The sequence below is a fragment of the Oncorhynchus clarkii genome, chromosome 9 (assembly GCF_045791955.1).
Source record: "Oncorhynchus clarkii lewisi isolate Uvic-CL-2024 chromosome 9, UVic_Ocla_1.0, whole genome shotgun sequence".
NCBI classification, from domain to species: Eukaryota; Metazoa; Chordata; class Actinopteri; order Salmoniformes; family Salmonidae; genus Oncorhynchus; species Oncorhynchus clarkii.
Window position 1 is genome coordinate 70,214,072 of NC_092155.1, and position 19,558 is coordinate 70,233,629.

At 42.8% G+C, this 19,558-nt stretch overlaps 2 protein-coding genes across 3 annotated transcripts in view; both read right to left on the reverse strand.

The window, feature by feature from the left end:
* LOC139416876 (ATP-dependent 6-phosphofructokinase, muscle type-like) overlaps nt 1-6,412 on the reverse strand; it is a 30,621-nt gene extending 24,209 nt beyond the window's left edge. The window contains exon 1 of the mRNA XM_071166032.1: nt 6,213-6,412. Coding sequence (XP_071022133.1) covers nt 6,213-6,294 — 82 coding nt within the window. The 5' untranslated portion in view covers nt 6,295-6,412. The remainder of the gene's footprint in view (nt 1-6,212) is intronic.
* A 3,107-nt stretch (nt 6,413-9,519) lies between these two features.
* Nucleotides 9,520-19,272, reverse strand: LOC139416877 (uncharacterized). 2 transcript variants are annotated; one of them, XM_071166033.1, is made up of 14 exons: nt 19,098-19,240; nt 18,699-18,804; nt 18,240-18,534; nt 17,253-18,006; nt 16,946-17,070; nt 16,211-16,262; nt 15,924-16,052; nt 15,545-15,682; nt 15,177-15,325; nt 13,814-13,868; nt 13,625-13,704; nt 11,345-11,780; nt 10,926-11,131; nt 9,520-10,238 (listed from the first exon to the last, which is right to left on the reverse strand). In XM_071166033.1, the coding sequence occupies exons 2-14, from the start codon at nt 18,758-18,760 to the stop codon at nt 10,173-10,175; spliced, it is 2,547 nt and encodes an 848-aa protein (XP_071022134.1). In that variant the 5' UTR covers nt 18,761-18,804; nt 19,098-19,240; the 3' UTR covers nt 9,520-10,172. The 2 variants fall into 2 exon arrangements, with proteins under 2 accessions (XP_071022134.1, XP_071022135.1); XM_071166034.1 differs by having other exon boundaries at nt 9,521-10,238; nt 19,204-19,272.
* Between the last annotated feature and the right edge of the window lie 286 nt (nt 19,273-19,558).

Genomic DNA, 19,558 nt, shown 5'->3' on the forward strand with positions numbered 1-19,558 from the left:
CTCATTCTGAACGTCGCATAATCTTTGGATCCGAGAGAACCCTAGCCCTTCTGAATATTCAGTACTGCACAAATTGATTTAATAATGTATTCATTAACTAACTAAATAATGACACAGAATAGACATACACACTTACATGAGATACATGTCCCTAGTGGACTGACAAGGTATGACGGGGCCTCCCGGGTGGTGCAGTGGTCTAAGGCACTGCATCGTAGTGCTCGCTGTGCCACCAGAGACCCTGGATTCGAGCCCAGGCTCTGTCACAGCCGGCCGCGACCGGGAGGCCCATGGGGCGGCTCACAATTGGCCCAGCGTCGTCCGGGTTAGGGAGGGTTTGACTGACCAGGTCGCCAGTTGTACGGCGTTTCCTCCAAAACATTGGTGCGCCTGGCTTCCGGGTTGGATGTGCATTGTGTCAAGAAGCAATGCGGCTTGGTTGGGTTGTGTTTCGGAGGACGCTTGACTCTCGACCTTCGCCGCTCCTGAGTACGTATGGGAGTTGCAGTGATGAGACAAGACTATAACTACTACCAATTGGATACCACGAAATTGAGGAGAAAAAAGGGGGTAAAAAAAAGACAAGGTATGACGGCTTATAACACATATGGAGAGTGAGGGGTAAGTAAAGAGAGGGAGAGAGAGACAAAGAGAGACAACACATATGGAGAGTGAGGGGTAAGTAAAGAGAGGGAGAGAGAGACAAAGAGAGACAACACATATGGAGAGTGAGGGGTAAGTAAAGAGAGACAACACTTAGCACCCTAACCACCTCTCATTTGTATTAGAAATGCTATATATATTTATGCGTAGCTGTCCTTGATCATTGTTACATCTCTGTTGAACTCGACAACTCCTATGGTGAAGTTGTCGATGTCTGTAAGGCTCTGGTTTGTCCACCAGAGGTCACAATGTCCTTTGTAGAGCTTCTCTGGTAGTGGTGTGTTTGGTTATCTTCTAGTGTTGAGGTTGAGAGCTTCAGAGCTTCTCACCATTTCAACATGTTGACAAACGTCTCATGTCTTTTGGTATCAATGGTTGATTATTCAGGGTTCAGCTGCCAATCACTTTACACACCAGTAGTATCCTGGCAATATACAGGTCTCACCATTTTAGCCACTGTGTAGCCACTGCTCCATGCTGTCTGGTATTGTAGTTTTAACCATTTGAAACATTCAGCTCGCGCTGTACGTCGGCTGTCTGTGGTGTTGAAAACATTTTGTAACGTTCAGCTCACGCTGTCTGTCAGGCTGGTCTGTAGAGTTTAAACCATTTCGTAACATTCAGCTCACGCTGTCTGTCAGGCTGGTCTTTAGAGTTTAAACCATTTTGTAACGTTCAGCTCACGCTGTCTGTCAGACTGGTCTGTAGAGTTTAAACCATTTCGTAACATTCAGCTCACGCTGTCTGTCAGACTGGTCTGTAGAGTTTCAACCATTTTGTAATGTTCAGCTCGCGTTGTCCGTCAGGCTGGTCTGTAGAGTTGGTCTGGTCTGATATGTTCATTCTGTCATTTTAAGCACTCTGGTCGGAAAGGCGGTTCCATGACGCTGACACGCTCTTCTGACTTCATTAGGGTAGGCGGTTACTGACTGGGCACAAGTTTATATGAAAAACAATTATCTCATTTAGAAGGCCAAAATTACATTGCTATCTTCACAAAAGTATTTTCATATGTAATCATATATTTTATACAACATTTAGATGTAAACTTGACAGATAGAATGTGTTTCCTTCCTAACTTACAGTTACTGTGTTATACCATCATTAATGACATCACAAAATAGTAAACAATGTGACAGAATTATTCTTTAGACCACCCCGGACCATTCTTAACATTCCTATCTTATGAATATTGTTCACTCTCTTGGAAAAAAGGTTTTGGTGGCAAAAGTCTCTCTGTAACAAAGAGCGTTTCAGTCTTCCAATACTGCAGGGAAAGGAAGAGAAAGTTCTCTCTAAATTTACGACCCAGTGGTAAGGTGTCAAGACTGGCACAGCCCCCCCCCCCCCCCCCCCGGCTATCTTCAAACATTTGCCTAGCTGATGGGTCCTTTGATCCACTGTCAGGAGAGTCATGCCACATGGTTAAACACATTAAAATGACTTTTATAGCTCCAGAGTGACTTGATACCCTAATGTCAATGCTTTATACACATACATTTCATGTGTTATCAAGCATGGACATATGGGTATCAAGTCCCTTGACATTTGTGTTTTGGGTTCAGAGTGTTTTGGCTACAACATTCAAAATGGCTCCTGCACATATTTTCAGAGTGAGAATAGAGAGGGTGTCATGTCTGTAAACAGATCTATCTGACTCTACTCTATATTCCCTCCATGCTCAGAACACTGTAAAGGCCACGGTGTGTGTGTGTGTGTGCACCCTTGCGTCTATGTGTGTTGTGGTTGCTCCATACACAAGCATGGACAGGATGGTCTCTAGTTTCAACAGAGCAGCTGTGGAAGAAAGCCTCCATAACATGACATTCCACAAAAAGGTCAGAGGGTCTAAAATTAGACCCACATTTTTTGGGGGGACATAGGATCACAAGGGGGAGACGGAGGGGAAGACAGAGGAGGAACAGGCGGGAGATAACAGTGACTCAAAGGAAAAGGTTAGGGGGCACATTTGGAATCCTGGAATTGGAATCATCTAGCAATGATACAAGTCAGCAATATTAACATCAGTCATCATACTATAGACAAACTGTAATGTATACCACGTCATGGCTGTTCAGGGACCAAGAGAAAGAAGAGAGTGACGTAGGATATTACCAGGATATCTATTCACTGTTGTGTAAAGAGTAATTAGACATATTATTCTGCAACTCTGCTAGGGGAAGATGCAGTCTACTATATAATAATCTCTTGTGGACATAGAGCATCTGAACAAATCACAGTTAACTGAGATCAAGTGTATAAAAATCTTTGTTTACATGCTAGCTGATGACTGGGCGTGAAATCATGGCCAAGAAGTGCAGTTATTTGTATGGGATGTCAGCCTACACGTCCCAAAGTCCCATGGCTCTAAGAGTACAGGATAGCTATCATACTATAGGGAAGGTAAAAGCCAAAGACATCCGTCTGCAACTGACACCTGGCTCCTGGGACTGAGCGACCAAGAACACAAGCCCCTCCAGCATCTGACTGGCATAGCTGATCTCAGTTGCCCTTTCAGTTTTTGTCTGCCTTACGCATGCTTTGGAAGCCCTTCAGACAGAATAACTCCAGCCCTAACTCTTAGTTCAACTCAGGGTGTTTAGTTCAACTCAGGGTGTTGAGTTTGATATAAACTCCTTTGACACTGTGTCAGTTCAACTGAGAGAGCTGGAGGTCAGTCAAAATCAGAGAATAATGCTAGTGTAGGCTGGGAACTAAATGATGTGCTCTGTCACCTCCAGCCGCATGGGAAATGGCCCAAGACAATGCCTTTAGGACCAGTCAGCCCTTACCCCGTCAAGAGGCCCAAATGTAGGCCTATGTCTCTCTCTCTACAGTATCCAGAGGATGACTGTTGGAATATGCATGAGTAACCACATTTCCATCCACAGTTTTTATGCATGTACAGTCATAACTAATACAACAGCATAAAAAATAACAACATCCGTGATGGAAACAGGACATTTCGGTAGAATTTTATAAATGCCGACAGATAATTTGTTCGTTGGACACGATGGGATCTTTTTGTGTCTGTTAAATTCATTATTTGAGAAATGGAGGTGAAAAAGACTTTAACACTCAAATATTGATATAATTACCATCATATTGAAGTAAACTTGGAGTCAAGAGATGATATTTTGTGTGTTCCTCCCACTACGACTCAGTTTATTAGTCTACAGATTAAATTAATTGTGATGAACTTCACAGGGTGGTGAAAGTGCACGTGATGAACTTCACAGGGTGGTGAAAGTGCACGTGATGAACTTCACAGGGTGGTGAAAGTGCACGTGATGAACTTCACAGGGTGGTGAAAGTGCACGTGATGAACTTCACAGGGTGGTGAAAGTGCACGTGATGAACTTCACAGGGTGGTGAAAGTGCGCATGATGAGCTTGATGGTCCTTTCCAATAAATACATAATATTCTGGTGTCATGATGATAGATGCTTGGCTGCCGTTTGACAAATACAAATAATATCCCCTACCCCTAATAATGTCATAACGTAGGTAGCCTACCCGCACTGTCTCTGCCAGCTGTTGGCTAGAGTGCACAGTGATCACATTTGCTTGATAACGCAATAGTTTTTGTGACAAAATCATTAGCACAGTTGAAAATGCAAAAGAAAACTCATTTAACTTGTGTTTTTTATTTGGTTACATGGGAATTTAACCGCAAAAGTTATTTAATTAACAGCAAAATGTTTTGTACACTGAGTATACAAAACATTATGAACACCTGCTCTTTCCATGACATAGACTGACCAGGTGAATCCAAGTGAAACGTATGATGTATTGATGGCATTAGTTAAATCCACTTCAATCATTGTAAATGAAGGGGAGGAGACAGGTTAAATAAGGATTTTTAAGCCTTGAGACAATTGAGACATTTAAAAAATATATATATATTCAACTTTTATTTAACTAGGCAAGTCAGATAAGAACAAATTCTTATTTACAATGACGGCCTACACCGGCCAAACCCGGACGACGCTGGGCCAATTGTGCACCGCCCTATGAGACTCCCAGATGCAGCCTGGATTCGGTCCAGGGTGTTTATAGTGACGCCTCTAGCACTGAGATGCAGTGCCTTAGACCGCTGCGCCACTCAGGAGACATGGATTGTGTATGTGTGCCAAGACAAAATATTTAAGTGCCTTTGAACGGGGTAGGGTAGTACGTGCCAGGTGCACTGGTTTGTGTCAACAACTGCAACACTGCTGGGTTTTTCATGCTCAACAGTATCCCGTGTGTATCAAGAATGGTCCACCACCCAAAGGACAGCCAACTTGACACAACTGTGGGAAACATTGGAGTCAACATGGGCCAGCATCCCTGTGGAACGCTTTTGACACCTTGTAGAGTCCATGCCCCGACGAATTGAGACTGTTCAGAGGGGAAAAGGGGGTGCAACTCAATATTAGGAAGGTGTCCCTAATGTTTTGTACACTCAGGTGCTGGGCTAGTAACGTTGACATAATAACAGGTGCTGGGTTCATAAAGTTGACATAATAACAGGTGCTGGGCTAGTAACGTTGACATAATAACAGGTGCTGGGTTAGTAACGTTGACATAATAACAGGTGCTGGGTTCATAAAGTTGACATAATAACAGGTGCTGGGCTAGTAACGTTGACATAATAACAGGTGCTGGGTTCATAAAGTTGACATAATAACAGGTGCTGGGTTAGTAAAGTTGACATAATAACAGGTGCCGGGTTAGTAAAGTTGACATAATAACAGGTGCTGGGTTCATAAAGTTGACATAATAACAGGTGCAGTAAAGTTGACATAATAACAGGTGCTAGTAAAGGTGCGTTGACATAATAACAGGTGCTGGGTTAGTAAAGTTGACATAATAACAGGTGCCGGGTTAGTAAAGTTGACATAATAACAGGTGCTGGGTTAGTAAAGTTGACATACTAACAGGTGCTGGGTTAGTAAAGTTGACATAATAACAGGTGCTGGGTTAGTAAAGTTGACATAATAACAGGTGCTGGGTTAGTAAAGTTGACATAATAACAGGTGCTGGGGTAGTAGTAAAGTTGACATAATAACAGGTGCTGGGTTAGTAACGTTGACATAATAACAGGTGCTGGGTTAGTAAAGTTGAGGTGCAGTTACGTTGACATAATAACAGGTGCTGGGTTAGTAAAGTTGACATAATAACAGGTGCTGGGTTAGTAAAGTTGACATAATAACAGGTGCTGGGTTAGTAACGTTGACATAATAACAGGTGCTGGGTTAGTAAAGTTGACATAATAACAGGTGCTGGGTTAGTAAAGTTGACATAATAACAGGTGCTGGGTTAGTAAAGTTGACATAATAACAGGTGCTGGGTTAGTAAAGTTGACATACTAACAGGTGCTGGGTTAGTAAAGTTGACATAATAAAGAACAGACTGTATATGCTCCCAATCACCATCTAATACTTCTAATACTGAAGCACACGTACACACACACACACACAAATGTGTACAGACGCATGCAGTCACACACACACACAAACAAACCCACACTGTCTCTCTGATGACACACACACATACACTTCTTACCTTGGGCATCACCTCCTGAGGTCAGCACGGCAACAGACCGGCCGATACCCATCTTGGTTGGATCCATGCTTGTATGTGACATGGTGTCTACAGGGCTCAACTCCAACCAGGTGGTGGCACTAAGGAAGGAAAGGAGACGGCTATGGCTGATACTCTCCTATGACAGATACCCTGCATCTCAGAGAGAGAATGGTAACGGCACCAGCTTTATAAGACACTGCCCCCTGGTCCCCCCCCCCCTCCCACACACACACACACACAACTCTGGGCTAAATATACAGTACCAGTCAAAAGTTTGGACACACCCACTCATTCCAGGGTTTTTCTTTATTTCTTTTACTATGCTCTACAATGTAGAATAATAATGAAGACATCAAAACTATGAAATAACACATATGGAATCATGTAGTAACCAAAAAAGTGTTAAACAAATCAAAATATATTTTAAATTTGAGATTCTTCAAAGTAGCCACCCTTTGTCTTGATGACAGCTTTGCACACTCTTGGCATTCTCTCAACCAGATTCATGAGGTAGTCACCTGGAATGCATTTCAATTAACAGGTATGCCTTGTTAAAAGTTGATTTCTGGAATTTCTTTCCTTCTTAAAGCATTTGAGCATTTGAAACTACTACTAAAGGACACCAATAAGAAGACTTGCTTGGGCCAAGAAACACAAGCAATTAATATTTGACCAGTGGAAATCTGTCCTTTGTCTGATGAGTTCAAATTTGACATTTTTGGTTCCAACCGCTGTTTTTGTGAGACGCAGAGGTGGTGAATGAATGATCTCCGCATGTGTGGTTCCCACCATGAAGCATGGAGGTGGTGTGATAGTGTGGTGGTGCTTTGCTGGTGACACTGTCAGTGATTTATTTAGAATTCAAGGCACACTTAACCAGCATGGCTACCACAGCATTCTGCAGCGATACGCCAACCCATCTGGTTTGCGCGTAGTGGGACTATAATTTGTTTTTCAACAGGACAATGACCCAACACACCTCCAGGATGTGTAAGGGCTATTTTACCAAGAAGGAGAGTGATGGAGTGCTGCATCAGATGACCTGGTCTCCACAATCACTCGACCTCTAAAAATTAGGGGTTCAACATTGAGGATCTTAGAAGAACCTCAAAGTTCTTTGAAGAAACTTAGGGTTCTTGGCACTGAAAATTCCTCCCAAAAGGTTCTTCCAAGAACCCCATAGGAGGTTGGGTTCATCGAGGAACCTCCTTATTTGGTGGAGGTTCTTGCAGGAACCTAACTGCCCAACATTTGGATTTGAAAGGACAGCAGGTGCAGGCACTTAACTGAAAAAATGTTAAGATCTCCTCAATTTAAGTTAAATTGTAGGACCCCTTTGTATGACCTAAATATATATATACAGTGCCTTGCGAAAGTATTCGGCCCCCTTGAACTTTGCAACCTTTTGCCACATTTCAGGCTTCAAACATAAAGATATAAAACTGTATTTTTTTGTGAAGAATCAACAACAAGTGGGACACAATCATGAAGTGGAACGACATTTATTAGATATTTCAAACTTTTTTAACAAATCAAAAACTGAAAAATTGGGCGTGCAAAATTATTCAGCCCCTTTACTTTCAGTGCAGCAAACTCTCTCCAGAAGTTCAGTGAGGATCTCTGAATGATCCAATGTTGACCTAAATGACTAATGATGATAAATACAATCCACCTGTGTGTAATCAAGTCTCCGTATAAATGCACCTGCACTGTGATAGTCTCAGAGGTCCGTTAAAAGCGCAGAGAGCATCATGAAGAACAAGGAACACACCAGGCAGGTCCGAGATACTGTTGTGAAGAAGTTTAAAGCCGGATTTGGATACAAAAAGATTTCCCAAGCTTTAAACATCCCAAGGAGCACCGTGAAAGCAATAATATTGAAATGGAAGGAGTATCAGACCACTGCAAATCTACCAAGACCTGGCCGTCCCTCTAAACTTTCAGTTCATACAAGGAGAAGACTGATCAGAGATGCAGCCAAGAGGCCCATGATCACTCTGGATGAACTGCAGAGATCTACAGCTGAGGTGGGAGACTCTGTCCATAGGACAACAATCAGTCGTATATTGCACAAATCTGGCCTTTATGGAAGAGTGGCAAGAAGAAAGCCATTTCTTAAAGATATCCATAAAAAGTGTTGTTTAAAGTTTGCCACAAGCCACCTGGGAGACACACCAAACATGTGGAAGAAGGTGCTCTGGTCAGATGAAACCAAAATTGAACTTTTTGGCAACAATGCAAAACATTATGTTTTGCGTAAAAGCAACACAGCTCATCACCCTGAACACACCATCCCCACTGTCAAACATGGTGGTGGCAGCATCATGGTTTGGGCCTGCTTTTCTTCAGCAGGGACAGGGAAGATGGTTAAAATTGATGGGAAGATGGATGGAGCCAAATACAGGACCATTCTGGAAGAAAACCTGATGGAGTCTGCAAAAGACCTGAGACTGGGACGGAGATTTGTCTTCCAACAAGACAATGATCCAAAACATAAAGCAAACTCTACAATGGAATGGTTCAAAAATAAACATATCCAGGTGTTAGAATGGCCAAGTCAAAGTTCAGACCTGAATCCAATCGAGAATCTGTGGAAAGAACTGAAAACTGCTGTTCACAAATGCTCTCCATCCAACCTCACTGAGCTCGAGCTGTTTTGCAAGGAGGAATGGGAAAAAGTTTCAGTCTCTCGATGTGCAAAACTGATAGAGACATACCCCAAGCGACTTACAGCTGTAATCGCAGCAAAAGGTGGCGCGCTACAAAGTATTAACTTAAGGGGGCTGAATAATTTTGCACGCCCAATTTTTCAGTTTTTGATTTGTTAAAAAAGTTTGAAATATCCAATAAATGTCGTTCCCCTTTATGATTGTGTCCCACTTGTTGATTCTTCACAAAAAAAATACAGTTTTATATCTTTATGTTTGAAGCCTGAAATGTGGCAAAAGGTTGCAAAGTTCAAGGGGGCCGAATACTTTCGGCACTGTATGTTTGAAGATTCCATTTGTCTTTTCATATTTGTGCAAATCTTTCTAAAACAGAAAATGGACACAATTCAATGGAAATCAAATCAACAAAGAGGTAAGAATATGTACGCTATAATAATATGTTGAAAGCTACCTGTATTGGGTGCAGATGACTGAACTTCTCACTTTTGTGTCTGTAGGTACACAGACAAGGAGGCATACAAAGGTATGTCAACTTGTATTGGCCATTTCCAATGGGCTTCACTATAATAAAACTCACAAAACATGCATCACATAACAGAAATAATACATGTCAGTAAAGAAAGTTCATATACATTTATTATAAACAAATCTAGACAATCTGATTTGGGCCTCATTTAGTTAGTGTTGAACTGTGTCACTATACACACACACAATGAAAAAATGCAAACATAATACACATTCTAAAAAGTGTCAATGAAAATTTTACTTTCGTATTTTTGAAAGCTGTAAAAAAAATACATTTTATTGCAACATTGATCAAGTTAACAATTCCCAATAGGTTCAGTAGCCTACTCCAAAATCATAGATTTCAATCACTGGTACCCACCAACATTTGATTTCTGGACATCAATTCATTCACTTAGTTTCTGATTCCAATCAAAATGTAGAAATGTCGCATTCTTGGATATTTTGCATACTGTAATACTGTCAGAAATACAAATTATTATTAGCATTATATAGCCAGTGCATGCCAATGTGGTAAAAATGTTTCTAACTTGATACATTATTAAACATGGGTATGTTACGTTTTGGAAAAGTAGCTACTTGGAGCAGTAATAGATATTTTGTAAGTGTGACAGCAAATCTGGCTATAACAGGGTTCGGAAAACAAACATACACACTCCTTAAAGACGTAGCTTAACAATCCATTATGGGTCTCTTCTTATCAGTAAACTAGACCAGACTAAACAAATAAAACAGTGATGAGTCATCATCTCTCCAGGAGAGGAGAGGAGTAGGAAGTAGATGAGGGGTCCAAGATAATTGGCCGAAAAAACTGAAGGGGAGGAATGAACGGGAATAACAGGAAAAGAGTATTAAATACTTTCAACTATCACAACATGATCAATGATGCTCTTCTGATTAATCCACAATGAACATGAATCCGAGTCTATAGGTTGGATAGTCTCACAATGTTATCCTACCAAGTCTTGTTTATCAAATTGGCTGCTGGAGGAATCCTGGAACCCGAGGCTATAGATAAATGCCTATAGGACTAATACAGCACCCTGAAATGGTTCAAGACGAGATGCTGGACTGTTCTGGAGTGGCCAGCGAAGAGTACAGATCCCAATCACATCCATAACCTACAGTGAGAGCTGAAAACAGCAGTTGGTGGAGGGCACCCCTCACACATTGAATAATTAGTGGTTTGCTGCTGATGAGGGGCCAAATTGCCAGTAGAAAGGTGCAGTAAGCTCATTGATGGCTACAAGAAGAGTTTATCTGCCGATATTTCTGTCTATGCCATGTCCTAATTTTCTAAATAAAAATGGTAAACTTTAGTTTACAAAAAGAAAATTGTTCTGCAATGTTGAAAATCCAATAACTAAGTGTGGGGACAAAACGCTTTTTGAATTTTAACTTATTTTAGAAGAAATATGGAATGACTTCAGAAAAGTGCAAGGATGACAATATATTTGGCCGCAACTGTATGTAAACTAAAGGATGATACCCAACTCACAGTGTAGTCCTGGAGATGCAGGGCTGCTGCTACAGGGTTTCCACAGCGGGTCTGCAGGGGCCAGGATGACGAGGGAGGTAGGGCTGGGGAGGAGGTGTAGGTGGCCACCTCCTCATCCAGACGTAGCTCCTTCAGAGGGGGGAGGCGCTTGCGGAGCAAGGCTGTAGCAGAACTCAGAGCACCGCTTTTTGGGAACATAATACTACCTGCAACAATACACGGTTATCGATCAATTAAACAGATTCATTTATAAAGCCCTTTCTGCAACAATACACGGTTATCGATCAATTAAACAGATTCATTTATAAAGCCCTTTCTGCAACATCAGTTGTCGAAAACTGCTTTACAGTAACCCAGACTAGACTCCAAAGAGCAAGTAGAAGCACAATCAGCTAGTACATACACTGACTGAGTCCTACCTCTGGGCTGGCGCAGGGGGACAAAAGCTGAGAGGTTGGTCAACCTGGTCAGATCTGTGGCTGCAGCTGTGACTTCCGGGATCTCTGGTGCAGAGGCTCTGTCTAACTTTGGATGCAGAGGGAGGAGGTGCATCACCTCCTGTCCTCCTGCAGCACAATGCTCCATGGGCCCACCTCGCTCCAGAAATCCGGCCACAGGGCTCTCCTGTTCATGTGCTGGAGCTGGTCTGTGCAGCTTCTTGCCAGTTGAGAAGAAAATGACTGATTCTCTGTGTGCGGCTTGGAAGAAAGTCTGGAGTCGTCCTCCTGTGTTACTTTGCTTCTCCTCCTTCGCCAGCTGTTGGTCTGCTCGTGTCTCAGCAGGGTCTTGATCCAACACCACACAGTCTGTCTGTTCTTCCTCCTCAGTCTCCTTAAACAATGTCTGGACAACCTTCTGCCACACATAGACATGTTAGTCATTTATCAGACACCTAATCAGAGCGACTTACAAACAATGCATTCAACTAAAGTATGTAAATCCATCAATCGTGGCAAGTAAATGCCACCTGTTAGCCCCCCCCCCCCCCCTTTGCATGTCTCCAGATCTCCGCTGTGGCCCTGGAGGCCCCAGAGTCTGGGAGAGCCTGCGTAGGGGGTCCAATGGGCAGACAGGAGCCTCCTCTGAAAGAAGATGGCTCAGTGAGTTAGAGCATCCATGGTGCTGGCAATAGCAGGGATGTGAATTTAAGTATGCTCCCTCTAATTCTCTCCCTCCCGGAGGATCTGAGCCTCAGGACTACCTGGCCTGATGACTCCTGACTGTCCCCAGTTTTTTTTTTTTTTTGCACGCCCAATTTTTCAGTTTTTGATTTGTTAAAAAAGTTTGAAATATCCAATAAATGTCGTTCCACTTCATGATTGTGTCCCACTTGTTGTTGATTCTTCACAAAAAAATACAGTTTTATATCTTTATGTTTGAAGCCTGAAATGTGGCAAAAGGTCGCAAAGTTCAAGGGGGCCGAATACTTTCGCAAGGCACTGTAAGTATTCAGACCATTTGCTATGAGACTGTTTCCATTGATTATCCTTGAGATGTTTCTGAAACTTGATTGAAGTCCACCTGTGGTAAATTCAATTGATTGGACATGATTTGGAGAGGCATATACCTGTCTATATAAGGTCCCACAGTTGACAGCGCATGTCAGAGCAACAACCAAGTCATGAGGTCGAAGGACTTGTCCGTAGAGATCTGAGACAGGATTGTGTCAAGGCGCAGATCTGGGGAAGGGTACCAAAAAATGTCTGCAGCATTGAAGGTCCCCAAGAACACAGTGGCCTTCATCATTCTTAAAGGGAAGAAGTTTGGAACCACCAAGACTCTTCCTAGAGCTGGCCGCCTGGCCAAACTGAGCAATCGGGGGAAAGGGCCTTGGTCAGGGAAGTGACCAAGATCCCGATGGTTACTCTGACAGCGCTCCAGAGTTCCTCCGTGGAGATGGGAGAACCTTCCAGAAGGACAAACATCTCTGCAGCGCTCCACCAATTAGGACTTTATGGTAGAGTGGCCAGACAAAAGACACTCATCAGTAAAAAGGCACATGACAGCCCACTTAAAGTTTACCAAAAGGCACCTAAAGGACTTTCAAATCATGAGAAACAAGATTCTCTGGTCTGATGAAACCAAGATTTAACTATTTGGCCCGAATGCCAAGCGTCACATCTGGAGGAAACCTGGCACCATCCCTACGGTGAAGCATGGTGGTGGCAGCATCATGCTGTGATGTTTTTCAGCGGTCCCCAGACCTGTTCACCAGATGTGCTACCTTGGTCTAAAACAGCAGTTCGGGGACCTCTCTTGATCTCTCTACAGAACCTGCTGTCTTGACCTCTGAATGCTCCGCTATGAAAAACCAACTGACATTTACTCCTGAGGAGCTGACCGGTTGCACCCTCTTCAACCACTGTGATTATTATTTGATCCTGCTGGTCATCCATGAACGTTTGAACATCTTGAAGAACAATCTAGCCTCCACCCGGCCACCCCTCATAGCCTAGTTCCTCTGTGCTCCAGCCTTTCTATGGTGTTTTTCCAAGCCACCGCGCTTCTACATCTGCAATGCCTGCTATTTGGAGTTTTAGGCTGGGTTTCTGAATAAGCACTTTGTGACATCTGTTGATGTATTTATAAAGCCCGTTTTACATTTGATTGATTGGGCAACAAATACTGAATGTTATCACTTTAGTGTTCACAGTTTAACCATGGACATAAGAGTCAGGGGTGTACTGTAACATACTGACCATGGACATGGGCTTATGCCTTGTGTCAGGGACCCGCTGGGGTGTCCACTTTAAGGCTGGGGTCAGGCTGATTGATGTCACTGAGGAGAGGGACAGATAGACATAAGGCAGACCAAAGAGGAGAGGGACAAACAGGAGAATATCTGGTTGAGATGTGGCAATAGAAAAGGAGGCATATGACCAACGTACCCATAGGTTCTCCAGGAGCTTCAGTGTGCCACTTTGTGATGGGTACTCGCTGTGCCTGGAAAGGTAAAGTACCACAGTGAATCTTGTGTTACTCACCCGTAGAGGGTGGCTGCTTGTTTCATACAGCACTAAAGGTGACATAACAAGTAGGCACATGAGAAAGTAGGATGGTAATCATTTTTACAAGGTGTAATATGAAGAAAAATGCTCTGGTATATTTCCTGGTTTCTAAAATTCTAATAGTTTGCCTAAATTTCAGTTTGTGACAAAACAAGCTGTTCTTTTGTAAAAAAAAAATTTTTTAAAAACATTGTACCATCTAAACCGCTGTGAAATATATTTTCCATAAGCATTTTCAGCTGTCAGGGTTCATGCACTCACTCATAGATGGAATTTCATGACTTCTCAATTACTTTACCAAATGTCCATGACCAACAATGAAACCTTTATGTACAGTATGTATAAAGTAAGAATAATGTGGTACCAACACTGGGAGGCTGCTCTCATGAACCAGCTCCCGTCTTTCAGCAAGGCACTTAAAAATCCCACAAAGTAGAATACCTGTTAGGCAACTGTATATAACACGTGGTCAACCCTCAGGTCTGGAAAGCTATTGGGTGTGCAGGCTTTTGATCAAGCCCTGCTCAAACAGGTCAGAGACAGTTTATCAAGAGCGGTTGAGCAGCTCATTTCTAAAATATGGTTTGTTAGAGAGGTACTGGAGCATGGTTGACCACCCTCGATGTAAAACATTGCAACATTACAACCAAATACGCTTCGCCTTTAAATAATTCACTCATTTAATATATTAAAATATCAAATGACTATGGAAGGCTGCAAATATTCTAATTCAATTGAAGCAATCCCTCACATTTTCTTCAGTCATATTTAGCTAAACTATCTCAGAAGTGTTTACTTTGCTGGCCGACTGGAATATATTGAGTTACAATGCCCCATATATTGGATGCCCAAACCACCTGGAAGTCTCTAAAAAAAACACGTTTTGAATCAACATAATCAAAAAAAAACAGGCTACATCTATAATCTCGTTTGACGATTCACAAATTATTATTTAGATTCACATGATTCGATTCAACGCGATTGAAGGGTTAACTCTAACATACATTTGATTTCCCTGACTTCATGGATTTGATAATTTTCCAAAACTTTTCCAGGCCTTGAAAACACCATTATAAAAATTCCATTACTTTTCCAGGACCATTCAAAACCCTGTTGTTTGAAGCTGATGTACAAAACCAAAAGACGCAAAAACTAAATGTATAATGTTGTTTTCGCCCTGGTGGGAGCAGCTTTATATGTGTTTTTGTTATTAATAAATCAAATCGATCAAACGGTGACTGACAGTGTAGACGGAGGTGCCCCTGCCAGATGGACAGACAGAGGTGCGCTGGGGTGTGGCTTCCAGGGGTCTCCCAGCCTTCACCTCTTCTTTCTGCAGGATGCTGCCGAGGGCTGCAGCATCTGGGAAGAACTGAACACGCCGTACTGGACCTGGAACACATACAAGGTTACAGACTTAATAGTTTGACAGTGTTTTTTATTTTTTGCTGTTAGAAGCTATAAAAGCTTTTTTAAAAATTCATATTTTTTGCATTATGATTAATGAAGCAGTACTAATCTATTGCTTGGATTTCTAAGCTTTGTTTCTTAAATTTATTTTATTTAAAACTTGCCCAAAGAAAGGATGTGTCCACTAGTACTACCACTGACCTGCAGAGGCTGCTGACTTCTTGTGACTCTTCATGACAGACACTCTTTGGGGCTGGAGAGAGTAGCTGACCCCTTCATCCTGCAGGATGCTGTTGAGGGATGAAGGCTCAGGGGAGAACTGAACAGACCTTACGGGACCTATAAACAATACATGCACATATAAGGTTACAGACTTGCTAGCCTCTCCCAGCTTCCATAGATTGAGCCGGACTAGGGGTTTGAATAGGCTGGCTAATCAAACAGGTGCTACATATAACATTTCCACCCTCTAATAGCCCTAAACGTTTACACTATATCAGTAGCACAGACCATTTATTTGCAGCATTAGGAAAGTTACATAAAATCCATCTGGGATGTGTTCAGTAGTACTACCACGGACCTGCAGAAGCTGCTGTCGTCTGGTGACTCTTCATGACAGATGCCCTCTCCAGCTCCAGAGGGGAGCCGACCCCTTCAGTTTGCAGGATGTTGCCCAGGGCCGGAGACAACTTCACATTCCTGACAGGACCTAATTCAACACAAGAACATAAAGTATACTAAACAGCAAATTGTATTTTTTTATAAGATGCTACAGTACATTAAACATGTCCACCTGTAAAAATGTACATAAAATGAAGGAATGCAAATTCACAAGAGGAAAAATAAAAAATAAATAAATACACTGACCAGCAGAGGGCACTGTCCTCAGACCATTCTTCATGATGGACACTCTCTGGGGCTGCAAATAAAATAATACCTCTAGTTAGTTAATAGGCAAACTGATGGACACAAACTCAGACAGTTCATCAGTACCAATTGTACAGGCAACCTCAAACATTGCTATGGCATTAATACAGAGGGTAGTGCGAACGGCCTAGTACATCACTTCCTGTCATCCATGACCTCTATACCAAGTGGTGTCAGAGGAAGGCCCTGAATATTGTCAAAGACTTCAGCCACCCTAGTCAGACTCTTCTCTCTGCTACCACACGGCAAGCGGTACCAGAGCGCCAAGTCTAGGTCCAAGAGGTTTCTAAACAGCTTCTACCCCCAAGCCATAAGACTCCTGAACATCTAGTCAAATGGCTACCCAGACTATTCACATTGCCCCCCTCCCCTCTCCACACCACTCTCTGTCATCTATGCATAGTCACTTTAACTCTACCTACATACTGGCTAAATAACCAGCACCCCCCTGTATATATTGTTATTGTTTACTTATATCTCATATTCTTATCTGTATTTTTGAAACTGCACTGTCAGTTAGGGGCTCGTAAGTAAGCATTTCACTGTAAGGTCAAGACAACCTGTTGTATTCGATGCATGTGATTAATGCAATTTGATTTGATTTGAAAACAAACAAATACCAACGCACTACAACCGACCCAAAATCCCTGTACCTCATTCCACAAGACAACTCACCATGTTGTTATAGGCTTGTGTAGAGGGACGGCTGGACATAAAAACCCTGGCTGCACCGATTCCCTCATTCTGGAGGATACTACATAGGGCAGAGGGGTCAGAGTGGAAGGCAGCCTCCACACTCCCTGGAACACACACAGTACAATGGAGCACATCTTCAATTTCAAAAAGACAAATGTGTGAAATGAAGCGATTGGGGAGAGAGACTATAGTAGGCTACTATGCCTAATATTACCAGAGAAAGAAGCGGAGGATGTTTGAGTCCTTTACTGGTACCCCACCATTGGTAATAAAAATCCCTTCTCACCAGTGCTACTACTTGGTAACTGCCCAGGCATGGAAGGATCTTTCAGGCTGAGCATGTCAAAATGGCCACCACAGGCTTCCGTACTGAGGGCAGTGGGCTGGGCTGAGGCAGTGGAGGCACTACTAAATGAGAAAGCACTGGACGAAAGACCTGAGCCGAGAGCAAATGAACTGGGAGGTCTGGAAAGTTGTCCCAATCCAGGTACGTGCAATAGAGTTTCTGAAGAAGACTGTTTGGGATGTTGAGACAAAGACATGGAGGTGGCAGCACTGGGAGCCTGGGTCTGATGAGGCTTCCCCGACTCTCTATTTTGCTGTGACAAGATCCCGCCAGGCCCTGAGCCTGCTTTTCTAGCTGCCAAGTGTAGTGCAATTGTTGGGAGTTGAGAAGCAAGCTCTATTGTTGACTTTGATTGGGCCTTGTTATGAGTTGCTGGGATGCTACTGGGCAGTTGGGCAGTGGTTGTTGTGGGTCTTGTTTTTAGTTGAGCAGCAAGCGCTATTGTTGACTTTGATTGGGCCTTGTTATGAGTTGCTGGGATGCTACTGGGCAGTTGGGTAGTGGTTGTTGTGGGTCTTGTTTTTAGTTGAGCAGCAGTGCTAAAAGTACTTTTAGGTTGGGTTGGTTGAGCACCAGCCCTTGCAGTAGCAGCCAGCGGTCCCCTCTGGTTCTGTACCCCCTTTCGGTTGGCCTTGAGATTAGAGAAGTTGAAAGGCACAGGCTTGGTGCTTGGTTTCATCCTCTTGGCTTTACCCTAAAGGAAAACAAAGACACACATAAACTAATTATTATTTAGCACTGACAAGTAGTGCTTTGGAGACGCATATTCAGGGCAGGTTTCCCAGACCGAGATTAATCCTAACCCTGGACTAAGAAGCACTGTTTAATAGCCAGTGAGTCTGCTTTTTAGTACAGGAATGGGCTTAATATGGGTCCTGGAAACCAGCCCTTAGTGATGCAGGTGATTGAAGAAAAGATGCTCCTTACCGCTAGAGAGTTGTCCTCCCATCTCTTGTGTGACCGCGTGAAGTCAGAGGGAGTCTTAAGGGGCAGGGACTTGGCCAGCACTGGGAGCCTGCTGATGCCCAGCGGTCTTATCGTGAGTTTAGGACCGTTGTCTGAGGCTGCTGCTGGGTCCTTGTTCTCAGGCCCCAGTTTGGAAGGATGGCCATGGGGTACAGAGGGGTGTTTGGAAGGATGGGGTACAGAGAGGTGTTTGGAAGGACGGGGTACAGAGAGGTGTTTAGAGCCTGGCTTTGTGTCTGCTGTCATTCTGTTGAGACTGGAGGGGGACAGTCAATGTAGAGAGTGTAGACATATGTTTCAGGCAGTGTATCCACAGTGTTGTTTTTAAATTCAGGTTCAGCTATAGACAGCGGCCATGAATCATTAGCGAGATGCAACCACCAAAATAAAGCTAGTTGTGTTCATACTCTGCAGGCCTACCTTGAATGGTCGTTCAGGACTGTGTTCTGACATTGCTGACGCAGTACCGGAGAGGAATCCATGTTGGCTCAGTCAGGGGTTCAACAATGTTCTGTAAATAACAAACCTGAACCAAATGTTTGTAAACATAATTCAGCATGCTGGCTAACACAGTTGGCAAGAGCACATAGATAGCTACGCCTTTTAGGGACAACAACAACAACATTGACGCAGTGCTCAATTGCTTTGCTGTAGTTGGTTAACTTCATTTCACTTGAATACATCAAAGAACACATTGCAATCTTCTAGCTAATTCCTTAAAAAACACCACAAAACGTTGAACAATTTAACCGGTACTGCTAGCTTGCTAACGTTACTTGATTCATGATAGGACAATATATCAAATCTTACTTTACTCACATGCAAACTTCAAAATAGTTAAATGTTTGCTTGCTTCCAAAAATGTATTCTGTAAATTTCGAAGAAAATATTAAGAATATCCCAGACTTTTCGCCCCCAAACAAACCTCAAAACGTCCTGGACATGCGTCAGTTTGTACAAAGCACCTATTTTCATTGGTTAAACAACAAACACCAAAATCCAATCGCTGTGAATGTTTATTCTGCGGCCATATTTCCTTTGACCAATCAACAACAAGCGTGTAAAAACAACTACATGGAAACGACGCATGAATCTTCACCAGGTGATCTATTGCAGAACCGTTCCATAGGCACAAAAAGCTTATTTTTCTCAATTTTTGTGTTTACATCCCTGTTAATGAGCATTTCTCCTTAGCCAAGATAATATATCAAGCTGACAGGTGTGGTATATCAATAAGCTGATTAAACATCATGATCATTACACAGGTGCACCTTGTGCTG